The following is an 18,302-nucleotide window of genomic DNA, read 5'->3' as shown; positions in this document are numbered from 1 at the left end:
GTGGTAAAGAATTTGCCTGTCAATACAAGAGACACAGGTTCGATCCCTGGGTTGGGAAGAGCCCCTTGAGGAGGAAATGGCAACCCACTCCAGTATCCGTGCTTGAAAAATCACAGAGGAGCCTGGTGGCTGCAGCCCACAGAGTTGCAAAGAGTCAGACGTGACTGAGCATACACACGGCGCACGCGTGCACTTAGAATATAACTTTCCTGAATTTAGGGATCATGGGTGCTGACCTGTTTCCCCAGTACTTGTACAGAGTGGGATTTCAACTGAATAAATGACTGAATATCTGTGATAGTTTTCTGAACCATTTCTTATTTTGAGGGCATAATATCCAATCTTAACTCCAATAAATAACTTTTATAAAGTCAAACTTCAGAGGCGCAGGGCTTTATTGAGATCTAAATTCATTCAGTGAAAAAGTATGGAAGACTTACAACAGAAAATATGAAGTGAGAAAAAATTATATATAGTCATATAATTTTTAATATATATGTTAAAAGTCCCAACTCTAAAAGTGAAGATCACAGGAGCTTAGAGGAGTAGTATCATTTTGTTTCCTGGGACCCAAAGAAAGCTTTAGACCCCCAGGGTGATCATTTCACAGTCTAAGAGCAGGAAAAATGTACTTCTTCCGAACCCCAAGTCTTTTATTGCCACAGAAACCTGATAACCAGTTTACCAGGGATAAGTCCTAGGTGTCCACCTGAACTTAGAATGAAATATTCTACTCGATCTCATTCTGACTTGTTATGTAAACTGAAGTGCTGCCTTGATTCATCATTTCACTGTCCTGATTTTTCTGCCTACTAGACCCTCTTTCTTCCTCAAGGGAAGACCCCGTTTCTAAATCCCCAGCCAATGGTTGAAGCCTTAAACTTTGGTTGCTTTATTCACCCTGTCCCCAGTGTTGAATCATCTTTTTTCCTTCCTTCTCTATAAGGCAAAGAGGTAGAATTTGGCTGTGGAGAAGAGGTAGTCTTAGAACCAATGACGACATTCTGTTTGCTCAGTTCTCACCCAATGCCTTGATTTTCTGCTCCCTGCAACCAGATTATGCCCCCTGATTCAAACCTGTGCTCACCCTGCTCTACAGATCCCTCCCTAGTGATGGTTCAACTGCTGCTCCCTCCAAATTCAAGTTCTCCAGCTGAACTGGCTCTTCTTGAACCCATCTTGAACTCTAGTAATGAGCCTTTGTCCACAGCTGGCTTCCATCTTGTTCTCGCAAGCTTTACTCTAACATTAATCTGGTATGCTTCAAGTCTGAGTCTACTTGACTTGCCTGTGTTAATCTGAATAAATTATTCAACAAAAATTGAGGTCTAACTTCTAAGACAGATGTTAAATGGTTTTGATTTGAAAATTTTTTCTTCTAAGAGCTCATTTCAATTTGTGGTGTCAAATCAGAGGTGTCACTGTGGTTGGGAATCTCACATGGGGGAGTGCTTACACTGAGTGATCATCATAAAGCTATAACAAGGGTAAAAACAGCTTCATTATTAAGTGAAATGTGTCTTTCTATAATCCCTCTTATAAAAGACTTACAATAGTCAATCATGTTCTCATCTCTGCAGTAAAATACAAAATCTCTCATTAAGATCTTTTATAAAACCAATGGAAAAAGAAATGTTTCTTACAGAAAGACTTAGTCTAACAAATTAATATGTCAGTTTTTCTGGGTTCTACTCAACATGTTATTGTACTGATTTTAGCAGACAGTGATTTCCTGGCAGCCTTTGTTGAATGAAGCAATACAATGCCCAATCTCTGAGTGGCACAGATACAAGGCAGTAAGACCTGGATGCAGTCCATCTATATGGATATTGAAAAACCTCCTCCAAAGGTAATTCTGATGGGGTAACAAGGATCCTTTACTCTACAAAAGGAATTCTATCAAGATTAGTGAAAATTTTCTCCATTTCTGCCTTCTGAACAACCTGATCTTGCTGTGAATGAGAGATATTAAAGAGCACATTCAGTCCTTAGTAGAAATGATCTATCAAGGATGGAAGTAATCACAAGTAACATCATACTTAATGAGGAAAAAAAAAAGATTTCCCTTTAAGATCAGGAACAAAAGGATGCCCACTCTAGTTACTTCTATTAACACTATACTGGACAGGCCAATTAGGGAAAAAACAAACAAACATCTAAATTTGAAAGGAAAAAGTAAGGCTATTTTCATTCACAGGTTATATGATCTTGAACACAGAAAACCCTAAGGAATTCACACACACACACACACACACAATTAGAATTAACAAATAAATTCAGTAAGGTTGTAGGATACAAGATGAAGACATGAAATGAATTGTGTTTCTATTTCCTGGAGATAAGCAATCTGAAAATAAAATCAAAAAAACAACTGCACTTACAATAGTGAAAGTGTCAGTCACTCAGCCGTGTCTGGCTCTTTGGGATGGCATAGACTGTACTCTGCCAGACTCCTCTGCCCATGGAACTCTCCAGAATACTGGAGTGAGATCAAACGCAGGTCTCCTGCATTGACAGGAGGATTCTTTACTATCTGAGTCACCAGGGAAGTCCCAAAAGGATTATGCTGGACTCCTACTTCACACAATGAAAAAAAAACTAACTCTAGTGACAAAAACAAAAACTAGATAAATTGGACTTCATCAAAATAAAACACTTCTGTATATCAAACATCATCATTCAGTTCAGTTCAGTTCAGTCGCTCAATCGTGTCCGACTCTTTGTGACCCCATGAATCGCAGCACGCCAGGCCTCCCTGTCCATCACCAACTCCAGGAGTTCACTCAGACTCACATCCATTGAGTCAGTAATGCCATCCAGCCATCTTATCCTCGGTCGTCCCCTTCTTCTCCTGCCCCCAATCCCTCCCAGCATCAAAGTCTTTTCCAATGAGGCAACTCTTCACATGAGGTGGCCAAAGTACTGGAGTTTCAGCTTTAGCATCATTCCTTCCAAAGAAATCCCAGGGTTGAACTCCTTCAGAATGGACTGGTTGGATCTCCTTGCAGTCCAAGGGACTCTCAAGAGTCTTCTCCAACACCACAGTTCAAAAGGATCAATTCTTTGGTGCTCAGCCTTCTTCACAGTCCAACTCTCACATCCATACATGACTACTGGAAAAACCATAGCCTTGACTAGACGGACCTTAGTTGGCAAAGATCATCATTAAGAAACTGAAAATAAAACCCACAGAATGAGAGAAAATATTTCAAATCACGTACCTGTTATCCATTGGAATCATGTGTCCACAATATATAAAGAACTCTTATGACTCAAGAGTAAAATGATAACATAATTAAAAAATGGACAAAATATTTTAACTGATCATTTCTCCAAAACAAACATATAAATGGCCAATACCACATCGAAAGATGCTTAAAGTCATCAGTCATAGAGAAAAGCAAATAAAAGCTGCAAGATACCATTTCACCCCAACTAGTACTGCAAAAGTAAAAAAGACAGACAATATATGAGTGTTATCGGGTATGGAGAAACTGGAACCCTCCTATATTGCTGGTGGGATTCTAAGTATGAGAGTGATGGCCAATGAGTATGGAATTTCTTTTGGGGTGACAAAATGTTCTAAAAATTACATAGTGAAGGTATAAACTGCTGAATTGCATACTTCAAAAATGAATTTCTTGGTATGTGAATTATATCTCAGTAAACCTCAGGAAATCTCAATTATGTCTCAATACAGATATGAGATTGTATCTCAAAATTTTTTTAAAGTTAAATATGGAAATAAGCAAAAGTAAGCTGATTACTAAATAAAAAGCAATCTTAGACTCACAACAGGATAAAGTAGAGAGTTTCCCAGACTTATTTCAGACACTGCCTTATACTGTTACGAGAAGACAGAAAGAATTTGCCTGCCAATACAGCAGACGCAGGTTTGATTCCTGGGTCAGGAAGATCTCCTGGGGAAGGAAATGGCAACCCACTCCAGGACTCTTGCCTGGAGTAAAAATCCCATGGACAAAGGAATCTGGTGGGTAACTAAAGTCCGTGGGGCTGCAGAAGAGTCAGAAATGATTTAGCAACTAAGCAACAACAACAAAGACGATAACTTAGTTTAGTAACTTTCCTTTTTGATTGAGAAGACTATACTTTGAAGAATGCATTACAGAGAGGCAGCTTTTTTGGTCAACCTGTGGTTTGGGTATACCAGCAGAGAGGAAACTGTATAAGAAACTCCAGGAACAAAAGGGGTAATGTTGTCTAATGCGAAAGAACTGATTAGGCAGAATTCCCAAATTAACCAATATTCAAATGGAGGGTAGGAAGAATGAATAAGTTTAATTAGTAAGAGAGTTATTGTTAAGGCTTAAACTCTATAAAATAGTCAATTAACTGTGCAGGTATTCAAGACTTCACATGTTGTTATATATTCTTCCCAAACGTGTGATGGGGGGAATAAAAGCTTTGTTAGGCTCTTTATTCTCAAGCTGTTTCCAGATGATTTGGGCAAGATTTAGAGATCAAAGATAATTTAAAAACAAAACTAATTAGTAAAGATTAAATTGTAAAAGATACAAATATTATAGAAAAAAGGGGGGTTAATTGAGAATACTTTTTGAAAAATCTGTTAAGGAGGAAAATTCTTTCACTTGGGAGGGGGAAATGGCATTAGCAAAAATGAGAATAAGCATATACTAGGGTCCTTTATGGAGAAGGAAATGGCAACCCACTCCAGTGTTCTTGCCTGGAGAATCCCGGGGATGGTGGAGCCTGGTGGGCTGCCATCTCTGGGGTCGCACAGGGTCACACACGACTGAAGCGACTTAGCATCAGCAGCAGCAGCAGGGTCCTTTAGGAAAGGCAGAGGAACCAGAGATCAAATTGCCAACATCTGCTGGATCATGGTAAAAGCAAGAGAATTCCAGAAAAACATCTATTTCTGCTTTATTGACTAGGCCAAAGCCTTTGACTGTGTGGATCACAATAAACTGTGGAAAATTCTGAAAGAGATGGGAATACCAGACCACCTGCCCTGCCTCTTGAGAAACCTGTATGCAGGTCAGGAAGCAACAGTGAGAACTGAACATGGAACAACAGACTGGTTCCAAATAGGAGAAGGAGTACGTCAAGGCTGTATATGGTCAACCTGCTTATTTAACTTCTATGCAGAGTACATCATGAGAAACGCTGGGCTGGAAGAAGCACAAGCTGGAATCAAGATTGCTGGGAGAAATATCAATCACCTCAGATATGCAGATGATGCCACCCTTTCAGCAGAAAGTGAAGAGGAACTAAAAAGCCTCTTGATGAAAGTGAAAGAGGAGAGTGAAAAAGTTGGCTTAAAGCTCAACATTCAGAAAACAAAGATCATGGCACCTGGTCCCATCACTTCATGGGAAATAGATGGGGAAACGGTGAAAACAGTGTCAGACTTTATTTTTTATGGGCTCCAAAATCACTGCAGATGGTGATTGCAGCCATGAAATTAAAAGACGCTTACTTCTTGGAAGGAAAGTTATGACCAACCTAGAGAGCATATTCAAAAGCAGAGACATTACTCTGCCAACAAAGGTCCGTCTAGTCAAAGCTATGGTTTTTCCAGTGGTCATGCATGGTTGTGAGAGTTGGAGTGTGAAGAAAGCTGAGCACTGAAGAATTGATGTTTTTGAACTGTGGTGTTGGAGAAGACTCTTGAGAGTCCACCGGACTGCAAGGAGATAGATCCAACCAGTCCATCCTGAAGGAGATCAGTCCTGGGTGTTCATTGGAAGGACTGATGCTGAGGCTGAAATGCCAATACTCTGGCCACCTGATGCGAAGAGTTGCCTCATTGGAAAAGACTCTGATGCTGGGAGGGATTGGGGTCAGGAGGAGAAGGGGATGACAGAGGATGAGATGGCTGGATGGCATCAGCAACTCGATGGACATGAGTCTGAGTAAACTCCGGAAGTTGGTGATGGACAGGGAGGCCTAGCGTGCTGCGATTCATGGCGTCTCAAAGAGTCAGACACGACTGAGCGACTGAACTGAACTGAGGGTCCTTTAGACTCATGTTTAATAAACAATGATTTAATTCCTAATAACCAGGAATTTTGGAGAAGGCAACGGCAGCCCACTCCAGTGTTCTTGCCTGGAGAATCCCAGGGACGGGAGAGCCTGGTGTGCTGCCATCTATGGGGTCATACAGAGTCGGACACAACTGAAGTGACTTAGCAGCAGCAGCAGCAACCAGGAATTTTGTAATTTAACCCTCTGCTTATATAAAGTGGGTACTTACAGAGAAGGACACACATAAAGGATCTGACCCAACTTATAATTTGCAGGTATCGGAACTAGGATTCAAGCCCAGGTCATCTTCATTTGTTTTGTGTTCTTCCACTACATTGAACTTGGAGGCCCGGGGTAGAGGCACAGAGAGATGAAACAATGGTAATAAGAAATTAGACTAGAACTGAAAGTTGCCATTGGGAAAAATACAGCTGGAAGGAGACAATCAGATTACACAGAAGGTGTTAAAGTGACAGAGAAGATAGGTGAGGTGCGACAGTAGGGAGGCAATATGATTCTGGAGGGCTTCCCTGGTGGCTCAGACAGTAAAGTGTCCACCTGGAATGTGGGAGACCTGGGTTTGACCTCTGGGTCCAGAAGATCCCCTGGAAAAGGGAATGGCAACCCACTCCAGTTTACTTGCCTGGAGAATCCCATGGACAGAGGTCGTGCAGAGTTGGACACGATTGAGTGACTTCACTTTCTTTCTTACTACGATCCTGGAATGCTTTGGTAGAAAGGGAGTTTAAATAATATCAGGTATACAGGATGGAATGGAGAGAAAAGAGAGCCGGTAGAAAAGTGGGTATGAGTGTAGTGATACTGCTGTGAAATGATGAATTAACAACAGTGGGCACATACAGAAGACATGATCAATATTTCAGAGAGAAAAGAATAAACCCAACAAAATGTATTGGCTGGTTAGTTATGGGACAAAGGAGAAGAGTTCATACAGAAATTGACAAATTGAGCCATTCTTTCCAACAGACCTCCTAATACTTATTGAAAATCATTTGAGTAGAAGGTAAAACAAATCAAATCTCAATACAGAGGTAACTACTGTGAAGCTTAACAAATCACATCTGTATATGAAACTCTCTCCTTTGGTATCTCATTTATTCTATCAGCCATAATTATTAAATATCCAGTGTATACAAATATTTTCCCCAATATCTATATATGAGCATAATCACTGTTCATTACTTGTTCTTTATTGTGCTTCATCTCCCTTCACATCCACTTCAACATGCTTCTGGAGGAGTACACTGGGAAAGATATTATTCCCTCTTTGTTTTCACTCAGCTTTCCAGATCCGATGTCTTTAAGTCACGGAGAATTTGTTTCCTCAACATCTGATGTGTGCTTCTCCCTTACTGGTCATCTATGTTCATAAAGCCCTTCACTGGATCTTACTTAGGCTCTTGCAACTAACTCCTAAAATTACTGTCATCAACAATCAATCGAAAGACAGGATCTATACTGTATGCAAAGAATTAAACAAAATTGAATATAGGAGGCAGAAATAATATACCCTCTGGTTTCTCTCTGAGGAGCCTACAAAAATAGGAAAACTAAATTGTTTTCACATGAAACTAGAGAAATAAGACAGAGGTTCCACACACAAGTTGCAATCATCCCATGCATTAGCATGCTACTTGTATAATGCAGGCAGTCAATGCAGAAATTCAAGTTATATTACAAACGGTGATTTGTTTTTACTGAATTATTTACATTTTAAAGTTGAAAGGTTTTTAAGAAGTATTTTTGGCCTGAGTTGTTTTGACACTCTAATGGCTCAATTTTTCTTTGTTTATAAGCCAGTATTCCACCTCTCCTCAATTCTTGATTCCAGGCAGCCCATATTTTAGGTATTTCTATTGATCACATTAAGCAGATATGCTACCTGTATCCAATTTACTTTGTTCTTTGTAGATAGAATATAAACAAAGCTTCTTTAAAGTCATAGTTAATGCATGTCACTAAAGGCAAAAACTAATTCTTTTAGTCCTGTTCCTTTTTCTTTTCAGTGTAAATCCAAATTATGCTCTAGACAATTTTTAAAAGATCAACTCTTAACAGTAGACTGAGGCTGAGTGTCCGCACACAACTTAGTCCAAAAAATAGTCCTCCATCAGCTGCTGAAGGTCAGCTTAGGCTGCCTAGAGGCTAGAGAGCCCAGCATGGAACAATGGCAGGAAAATAGAGTTCCCTTCATTCCTTAATTCACATGCAAGTGAGGTGCCAATCAAGTGCTGACAAGCATGGAGAAACCAAAATCAAAAGTGGGTAGAGATACACGTTCAAAAGGGGCAGTTTTCACACATTTCTAAGAGATGTTTTTAATGGTGGTTGTGAACATACCACTAATGATTTGGAAAAGGATAGAAAAGCAATAAGAAAAATACTAATTTTATATCGACTGAGAGGATGCAATAAGCTAATGAAACACATTTGCTAAAATTGTTTAATGCGTTCTATAAAAATATCAATGATTTCACTTTGACTAAGGAAAGAAATCTGAATGCAAATTGATGTATAGAGCACTGCAAACAGGGAAGGTGAGTTAAGATTTGAAACTGGGCACTGACAAGGAAGCTGACTCATTTCCCAATAAAAAAAATTTTACGCTGGCCTGATTTTGTCAAACTAACCATTATCTACAAAGACAAGAGCCAAATACTGAAATGACTGAGTATGGAGGCAATGCAATCACTTCACAAAGTGGTTGGTGAAAGGGATGACAAAGCTTAAAAACTGGCACTGTTTTTTTAATGACACTTTATTTCTAACAAATGAGTTTAAACTTTTAAAAACGACTGTAAGGCAAATGTAAGCTGCATTAGTTGTAGGTGTTTTTCTAAAAGAATTTGGTAAGTTGTTGATTATGACTACTATTTCTATCTATGACATATAAAGCAAAATTTATTAGAAATTGAAGGCTTTGACAGTGATGATTTAATAAGAGTAACTTTATGTTATTGCTGTTTATTAGTGTTATTTTAAATACACAGAAAAATAACATAGGATAGACACGTCATTTTTAAAATTCATTATCAATTCATAAAATAAACAGTTCTTTCCTTTTACTTTAAAGACTGAGTGTGAGGATTGCTACCAGAGCTGTCTTATCAATATCTATTTTTACTAGGATTGCAGAAAGTTTAGAGAATTAGAAACTTGAGATGTTACCATATGATGGGAATAAAGGAAGTGAAAGGCATATTTTTAGAATCATCTTTTTCATTGGTTTTGAAAATGAATCTCTTAACTATCTCCTGGATTCTTCAGGCAAATTCTGCACTTCAAGATAGGGTATAATGATAAATTAGGTTCTCAGTTTTAAAAAACAACAATTAGCAAAATATGAAAGGTCTACAACTATTTTGTACTTTATATTTAAAAGTAATTTTTCAGATATCTATTAGTAGTACCTTTAATTTTAAACTCTAATTACACAGAATTTAATAAATGACAAGATATATCTTAGCACAGGTCCTGACTAGTAAGTATTATTCAAACAATAATCACTAAAAGTAATTACATGTAATATCAAAACTGTACTAGTCACACAGTTCATATTTAAAAGAAATTTTCTTAAAATTCATTATCCAAAAAAGAATGTGAACTTGAATGAGGATGGTAGGAAAATAATCTCCATGGATTGAAACGTGATGCTACAAACTAGGGACATTCCATCCATAAGAGGGGGTGTGTGCGTGTGTATATGTGTGTGTGTACAGAATCTTGAATCAGGGATACAATTTGCTGATAATTTTTTTACAAAATTAAACTTTACTGAAATCCAAACAATTTACTGTCCGATGTGTAAAATGTACTACTGAAACAAAAAACTAAACCATAATTTAAGATGTTCACAATCAACTTTTTTGTAAAGTTAATATTAAATATTTCAATCATTGTAAAACAATTTCATATAATACATTTATGTTGAAAAATACTGGGAGGCTGAATATTGTCAACATTTTAAACACCATGAGTTTTCTTCTAAGAATAACCGGGAGACCAGGAAAGAATGTGATTCACTGTTTAGGCAAAAACAAAACGTTTACATATTTCAATTTTTTGTGTAATATCAATGCTATCTTTCAAAAGTTCTTGAAATTAAGTAGAAACACAATGGCCTTAAATGTATTCATCAAGCTTTGTAAAAAATTTATGTAAAACTAAGTTATTTATTTAGAGGAATTCTTTTCACTAAGTCACAAACTACTTTTTCTTTAGCTTCCACCATCTATATGCCTTTTTTGCATACCTCTATCAAAGTTACTTGACAATAAGTAGCAAATATCTGAGGCTAACATAATCGAAACATAAACAAGGTATATCACATTAAATAGATTTCTCAGTCCTGGTGTTGCCTGACAGATATGCGCTGTGCCAGTGGTTATATTATATTCCTCCTCCCATGCATGCACCTCCTGCAGAGACAGCAGACTACAGAAGCTGACCCTTACTGAGACCATCTTGTCTCTCTGACAAAGCTCCTTTTTAACTTCTTACTTACTGGTTACTTCCTGTGATGGAGAAAAACTTTAGCTCAGCTTGTGATAATTTCACAGGCCCTGAGGACCCTGACCCTAATAGCCTCAAGGTCAGAAGTCAAGTCTTGTTCTGAAACATCTGTGTGCTTTATATTAAAGTGGAACAAAAGTGCAGAAATATCCACCAGTGTGTGACAAGAAGGACAGGCAAAATAAGACTGACACATGGGTCATCTGTTACTCTGGCATCCTAAGTTCATTTTTAAAACTGTCCAAAATTCACTTAAATTCCAAATCTGATGTACAGATTTGATGTTAACTGTCTTAAGCTAAATCAGGAAAATGTATGTTTCATGGAAGTTTTAAATTTGAACAGTCTTGCAGGCCTTCAGACATATTCCAAGCTATTCTATAAAGTCATGAAATTTCATGTTTTATGTAACTTAATGACTTACAGGAAGAAAACATAAGGTACCTAATACATCAGCTATAAATGCATTTATATATATCTGAATGATTAAAAGAACTATTTGAAAGCCAACATTCACATTTTAAAAAGGACATCATAATTCATATGTTAGAGAATGATCCTAAGATACCCATTTTGTAGTAAACAAATTCAGCAGAACTAAAAGCACTTGAATGTAATTTCTAAACATGGAATCAATATAAGAAATGAATGATTTCAGTTATTTATAGATCTTAAGAGAGCACAGTATTTGTAAATTTAGGTCAGTTAAAGTATTCTCAGGTGTCACCACTATTTTTGTATCTAAATCACATGGGTAAGCAGTAAGGCATAGGGAAGTTGAAAAGACCACAGATATATAATTTCCACGATGAAGAACAATACATGGCAAAGTTTAGAAACATTAAAAATTAGACCACCAATGCTATGCTGGCTTTTAATGTCCACTTAAGGCTATATGGATTTAAAATTATCAAATGCACTTTATCAGATAAGTCATTTTGTTACAGCAATGGTACTTTCCAGTGACAAAAGGGGTAATGAACATGGAGCACATTTTTAGGACTGATTATACTTCATTAATTATTCAGACCTGCACAAAGTATGATAATTGTAATACTGTGGTAGAACAGACACCAAATTCAGAAATCTTGGTAATTTTTCTATTATGTACACATATCTTAACTGCAAGAATTGGATTATTTTGAAATGCAGAGATTTTTATGACTAAGCATGGAGTTGCACTTAACAGTAGATTAACAGAATCTTTCTGATAATTTTAATACTAATTATATGGATTTTGATCAAGTACTAATTTATAGAGATAGTATAGTCAGTTAAAGAGTCTCTAGAAATTTCAAACACTTTATAGATAATAGTGCTTCAACGATGTACACATACACAGGAATCACAAATATAAAATGCATGGAAAGTGGAGCTATAACGTAGAAATTGAAAAGTGAAATGTAAATAAGAAACAGGCAAAAAGTTGTCTGATTGGCAATGAAAAGCTCTGCACAATAAAAGTACATTCCTTTTCAACAAGATGAAATTCATTACACCAAATACTTAATCTTCATCCTTTATAAATCAATTTCAAGTAACCATAGCGAAAAAATGGGAGTGAAGGCGATAAACCTGTAAGGAGTTTGGAAATTAAAAACAAGAGTTAACTGTGCACTTACCAGTTCAACAAAAGCAAGTCCTCCATAGCTGTGAGCAACAAAAAATACCTTCTCAGCTGCAGACTGGGCTATGAAATGGTCCCACACATAGACTGCATGTTCTTCAGGAGAGCCATTTTCCTATAAGTAAAACAGACATCATGTATTACATACTGCATCTAATTATTATCATAGCAATCAAAAATTAAATTATATGCTTGCTTACGCAGCATAAGAAATATGATAGCAATAGCTCATTCCAAACAATAACAATACAAAAGAACTACAATGGAAATTAAAATTAGGGAATAAATTAGTATTGAGCCATTAGTAAATTACTGCTAAATTTAAGTGCTACTCCAAGCTTCTGAAAGAAAATATTTAAAATTGGCACATTTTGAGGGGAAATGGCTCATTCTGGGTTTATCTGAGATATTAAAATATACCTAACTACATTAGAATTGCATGGCATAAAATCACAGTAGTCTTTTAAGGCAGTGTAACACTAAGAAATATCAGATACATTTCTATACTTATATCTGAAAATATTTAGAGTATAAATACATCCAAATGATTTGATTTATAAAATTTTAGGTACCCCTGTAAATTGAAAATAAGGAGAAAGTTACAACAAGTGTTTTCAATTTACATTGTTAAAAATACTTTTACTGAAATAATTTTCCATATATATTTTATTTCTAGAACTGGGAGGATTTCTAAACGTGTAAACCTGGGACTTTTTGTATTTCTCTTAAGTTGCTGGTACGCTGTAGTTGCTTGGTCGTGTCTGACTCTGCGACCCCCTGGACTGCAGCACGTTCCTCTGTCCATGCGGATTCTCCAGGCAAGAGTACTGGAGTGGGTTGCCATGCCCTCCTCCAGGGGATCCTCCCAACCCAAGGATTGAACCTGGGTCTCCTGCATGGCAGGCAGATTCTTTACCACCTGAGCCACCAGGCAAGTCCAATAAATATATGAATGTTGCTTTAATTCCAAAAGTTCTCCAATAACTTCATTTTACTGTGTTTACTTCTATAGCAAACACAATTTGTGGTTTAACCTAAAATTCAGATAATGTGGAAAACAAAGAGCTAAAAAAATACAAACCAATAAAACTAAGACATCATGAAAATATTTTGTACGAATAATTCTTGGGATGCTTTAACACCGAAAGACTGATTCCCTAAGAATGTCATAATACTAGATGATGAACACAATTTATTCACCTTTTCCATCTCAGAAATTTTAAAATATTATGTTACGGTCCCAATGAATGGTTTCACTGGCTCCATAAAAGCTATTATTCCCTAATGTCTATCTCCACCCTGTATTTCTCTCCAGAGCTCCAGACCCAAGGTCATTTCCTTTTGAATGCCCCACAGATACTTCAAGCTCAAGCAATTCAACACTTTGATAAAAATATCCTCTCCAAACCTGTGTCACTGTCTTTGCTCCCCACTTCCTGCTCAAATCTGAGCATCATCTTCTATTTCTCTCTCTCTCAAACTCCACATAAAATCAGTAATTAAAAACCTTTTGATTGTCCCCAACCTTCTCTTAAAGCCACCAGTTCTCTCCATTCTCATTTCCTCTGGCTGAACCTAAGCTCATCCTTTCACAAATGGATGACTGCAACAATCTCCAGTCCAGTTTCCTTGCCTCTAGGATTATCCTAGAGGGTATTACCCATTTAAAGGCCCTCTCCTAACTCTGTAGTGAGAACAACTTTTCAAAAATGCAAATATGGACATGTTGCCATTTGCTCACTCACTGCTTAGAACATTCCGAAGTCTTTTCCTCAGCTCCAGGACCAAGTTTAAACTCAGAATGACACTAGGGCCTTACATGATATGGCTTCTGCCTTGAAATGAATGCGCAAAATATGATGATCTAAAAGATAACCTTTTCTCCCCATGAGAGAATGGAAAGAACACTCTCTGTGTTCCAACTGCAGGGAACATCCTGTAATATCGTAGCTGTGCCATACACTCATCATCTCTGGGCTGTTTTTGATATTATTGTTTGGAAAGTGACCCATATGTTCTGCCTTTGCTTAACCCATCACCTTCACCTGCATCATTCCTATGTGTCTTCAGAACTCAAACTAAGATAATTGCATCTAGCCCCATCACTTCAGGGCAAACAGAAGGGGAAAGGGTGGGAACAGTGATAAATTTCTTCTCCTTGGGCTCTAAAATCACTGTGGATGTGACTGCAGCCATGAAATTAGAATACAGTTGCTCCTCGGCAGGAAACCTAGACAGTGTGTTAGAAAGCAAAGACACTGCTTTGCTGACAAAGGTCCATAGAGTCGAGGCTACGGTCTTTCCAGGAGTCACATACAGTTGTGAGAGCTGGACGATAAAGAAGTCAGAGCGCTGAAGAACAGATGCTTTTGAACTGTTGTGCTCGAGAGTCCCTTGGGCAGCAAGGAGATCAAACCAGTCAATCTTAAAGGAAATTAACACTGAATGCTCATTGGAAAGACTGATGCTGAAGCTGAAGCTCCAATATTTTGGCCAACTGATGTGACGAGCCGATTCATTGGAAAAGATCCTGAAGCTGGGAAAGACTGAAAGCAGAAGAGGGTGACAGAGGATGAGATGGTTGGATGGCATTACCAACACAATGGACATGAACTTGGGAAAACTCTGGGAGATGGTGAGGGATAGGGAGGCCTGGTGTGCTGCAGTCCATGGGGTCGCCAAGAGCTGGACATGACTTGGTGACTCAACAACAACTGGAAGGAAGACTCTGTAGGCACTTCAGGCCTTAAAACAAAGCAAAAACAATGGCCAGCTGTGGATGTGACTGGTGATGGAAGTAAAGTCCAGTGCCATGAAGAACAATATCGCATAGGAACCTGGAATGTTAGGTCTATGAATCAAGGTAAAATGGAAGTGGTCAAACAGGAGATGGCAAGAGTGAACATTTTAGGAATCAGTGAAATAAAATGGACTGGAATGGGCGAATTTAACTCAGATGACCATTATATCTACTATTGTGAGCAAGAATCCTTTGAAAGAAGTAGAGTAGCACTCATAGTCAACAAAAGAGTTCAAAATGCAGGACTTGGACGTAATGTCAAAAATGAAGAATGATCTCTGTTCGTTTCCAAGGTAAACCATTCAATATCACAGTCATCCAACTCTATGCCCCAATCAATAATGCTGAAGAAGCTGAAGTTTAACAGGTCTATGAAGACCTACAAGACCTTCTAGAGATAACACCCCCAAAAAGATGTCCTTTTCATCACAGGGGACTGGAATGCAAAAGTAGGAAGTCAAGAGATAGCTGGAGTAACAGGCAAATTTGGTCTTGGAGTACAAAACAAAGTATGGCAAAGGCTAGCAGAGTTCTGCCAAGAGAACGCACTGGTCATAGCAAAAACTCTCTTCCAACAACACAAGAGAAGACTCTACACATGGACACTGCCAGATGGTCAATATCGAAATCAGGCTGATTATATTCTTTGCAGCCGAAGATGGAGAAGCTTTGTAGAGTCAGCAAAAACTAGACCGGGAGCTGACTGTGGCTCAGATCATGAACTGCTTATTGCAAAATACAGACTGGAATTGAAGAAAGTAGGGAAAACCACTGGACCATTCAGGTAAAACCTAAATCAAATCCCTTATGATTATACAGTGGAAGTAACAAACAGATTCAAGGTATTGCTATACCTTGATCTATTGATATACCTTAATATACCAAGCTCTGATAGATGAGTGCCTATTGCTATACCTTCATCGATTGATATACCTTGATATACCAAGATCTGATAGACAGAGTGCCTGAACTATGAATGGAGGTTTGTGACACTGTACAGGAGGCAGGGATCAAGATCATCCACAAGAAAAAGAAATGCAAAAAGGCAAAATGGTTGCCTGAGGAGGCCTTACAAATAGCTGAGAAGAGAAGAGAAGCTAAAGGCAAAGGAGAAAAGAAAGATACACCCATGTGAATGCAGAGTTCCAAAGAATAGCACGGAGAGATAAGAAAGCCTTCCTCAATTATCAGTGCAAAGAAATAGAGGAAAACAACAGAATTGGAAAGACTAGAGATCTCTTCAAGAAAATTAGAGATACCAAGGAAACATTTCATGCAAAGATGGGCACAATTAAGAACAGAAATGGTATGGACTTAACAGAAGCAGAAGATATTAAGAAGAGGTGGCAAGAATACACAAAGAACTATAAAAAAAAAAAAAATTCATGACCAAGATAACCACAATGGTGTGATCACTCACCCAGAGCCAGACAGCCTGGAATGAGAAGTCAAGTGGGACTTAGGAAGCATCACTATGAACAAAGCTAGTGGAGGTGATGGAATTTCAGCTGAGCTACTTCAAATCCTATAAGATGATGCTGTGAAAGTGCTGCACTCAATATGCCAGCGAAGTTGGAAAACTCAGCAACATCGACAGGACTGGAAAAAGTCAGTTTTCATTTCAATCCCAAAGAAAGGCAATGCCAAAGAATGTTCAAACTGTCACACAATTGTATTCATCTCATATGCTAGCTGAGTAATACTCAAAATTCTCTAAGCCAGGCTTCAACAGTATGTGAACCATGAACTTCCAGATGTTCAAGCTGGATTTAGAAAAGGCAGAGGAACCAGAGATCATATTGCCAACACCCTGGACCATTGAAAAAGCAAGAGAGTTCCACAAAAACATCTACTTCTGCTTTATTGACTATGTGAAAGCCTTTGACTATGTGGTTCACAATAAACTGTGGAAAATTCTTTAAGAGATGGGAATACCAGACCACCTGACATTCCTCCTGAGAAATCTGTATGCAGGTCAAGATTAGTGCAACAGTGAGAACTGGACATGGAAGAACAAACTGGTTCCAAATCGGGAAAGGAATATGTCAAGGTTGTATACGGTCACTCTGCTTATTTAACTTATATTCAGAGTACATCATGTGAAATGCCAGGCTGGATGAAGCACAAGCTGGAATCAAGATTGCCAGGAGAAATATCAATAACCTCAGATATGCAGATGACACCATCCTTATGGCAGAAAGCAAAGAACTAAAGAGCCTCTTGATGAAAGTGAAAGAGGAGAGTGAAAAAGTTGGCTTAAAAGTCAACATTCAGAAAACTCAAATCATGGCATCTGGTCCCATGACTTCATGGCAAGTAGATGGGGAAACAGTGGAAACTGAGAGACTTTATTTTGGGGGGCTCCCAAATCACTGCAGATGGTGACTGCAGCCATGAAATTAAAAGACGATTGCTCTTTGGAATTAAAGTTATTACAAAACTAGACAGCATATTAAAAAGCAGAAGACATTACTTTGCCAACAAAGATCTGTCTAGTCAAAGCTATGGTTTTTCCAGTAGTCATGTATGGATGTGAGAGTTGGACTATAAAGAAAGCTGAGCACTGAAGAATTGATGCTTTTCGACTGTGGTGTTGGAGAAGACTCTTCAGAGTTCTTTGGATTGCATGGAGATCCAACCAGTCCATCCTAAAGAAAATCAGTCCTGAATATTCACTGGAAGGACTGATGCTGAAGCTGAAACTCCAATACTTTGGCCTCCTGATGCGAAAAACTGATTCACTGGAAAAGACCCTGATGCTGGGAAAGATTGGAGGCAGGAGGAGAAGGAGACGACAGAGAATGAGATGGTTGGATGTCATCACTGACTCAATGGACATGAGTTTGAGCAAGCTCCAGGAGATGGTGATGGACAGGGAGGCCTGGCACAATGCAGTCCCTGGGGTGGCAAAGATTGGACACAACTGAGTGACTGAACTGAACTTGGCCTTAATAATTTAGTGTGCATTAGTTTAAAAAGTAGGAAAATATTTATTAAAATCAGGATACTGGTTTACTCTGAGAAGAGAAACAGTTGTGACTGGGAAATAGACTTCTAGTGGCCAGAAGTATTTCATTTCTTTCCTGGGATGGTAGCTACACAAGTGTGTTCTTTATAGTTACAGTTAAAATTACTAAAACATACCAAGCAGTTTTTTGTGTATATATATAGACTGTAACCATAGAATTTATTCTATAAACCTTTTAGAGTGAAGAAAGGTATTGTTAATAATTGTACTGGGAAAACAGGTCTAAACTGGGACAATCTAGAGAAAACCCAGACATCTGATTTCCCTAGTTATATCTCACAATGAAATGTAAAAACAAAACAGGA

General features: G+C 38.0%; 1 protein-coding gene across 2 annotated transcripts in view; it reads right to left on the bottom strand.

Annotated features, from left to right (window-relative positions):
- FAM172A (family with sequence similarity 172 member A) overlaps nucleotides 1-18,302 on the bottom strand; it is a 409,085-nt gene that overhangs the window by 169,489 nt on the left and 221,294 nt on the right. For both annotated transcript variants that reach the window (XM_018050039.1, XM_018050040.1), the window contains one exon: nucleotides 12,165-12,284. In XM_018050039.1, the coding sequence (XP_017905528.1) occupies nucleotides 12,165-12,284 (120 nt within the window). The remainder of the gene's footprint in view (nucleotides 1-12,164; nucleotides 12,285-18,302) is intronic.

The sequence above is a fragment of the Capra hircus genome, chromosome 7 (genome assembly GCF_001704415.2).
Source record: "Capra hircus breed San Clemente chromosome 7, ASM170441v1, whole genome shotgun sequence".
In the NCBI taxonomy this organism is placed as follows: domain Eukaryota; kingdom Metazoa; phylum Chordata; class Mammalia; order Artiodactyla; family Bovidae; genus Capra; species Capra hircus.
The sequence above is the reverse complement of the archived record's forward strand: the minus strand, read 5'-3'. Positions and strand labels throughout refer to the sequence as shown.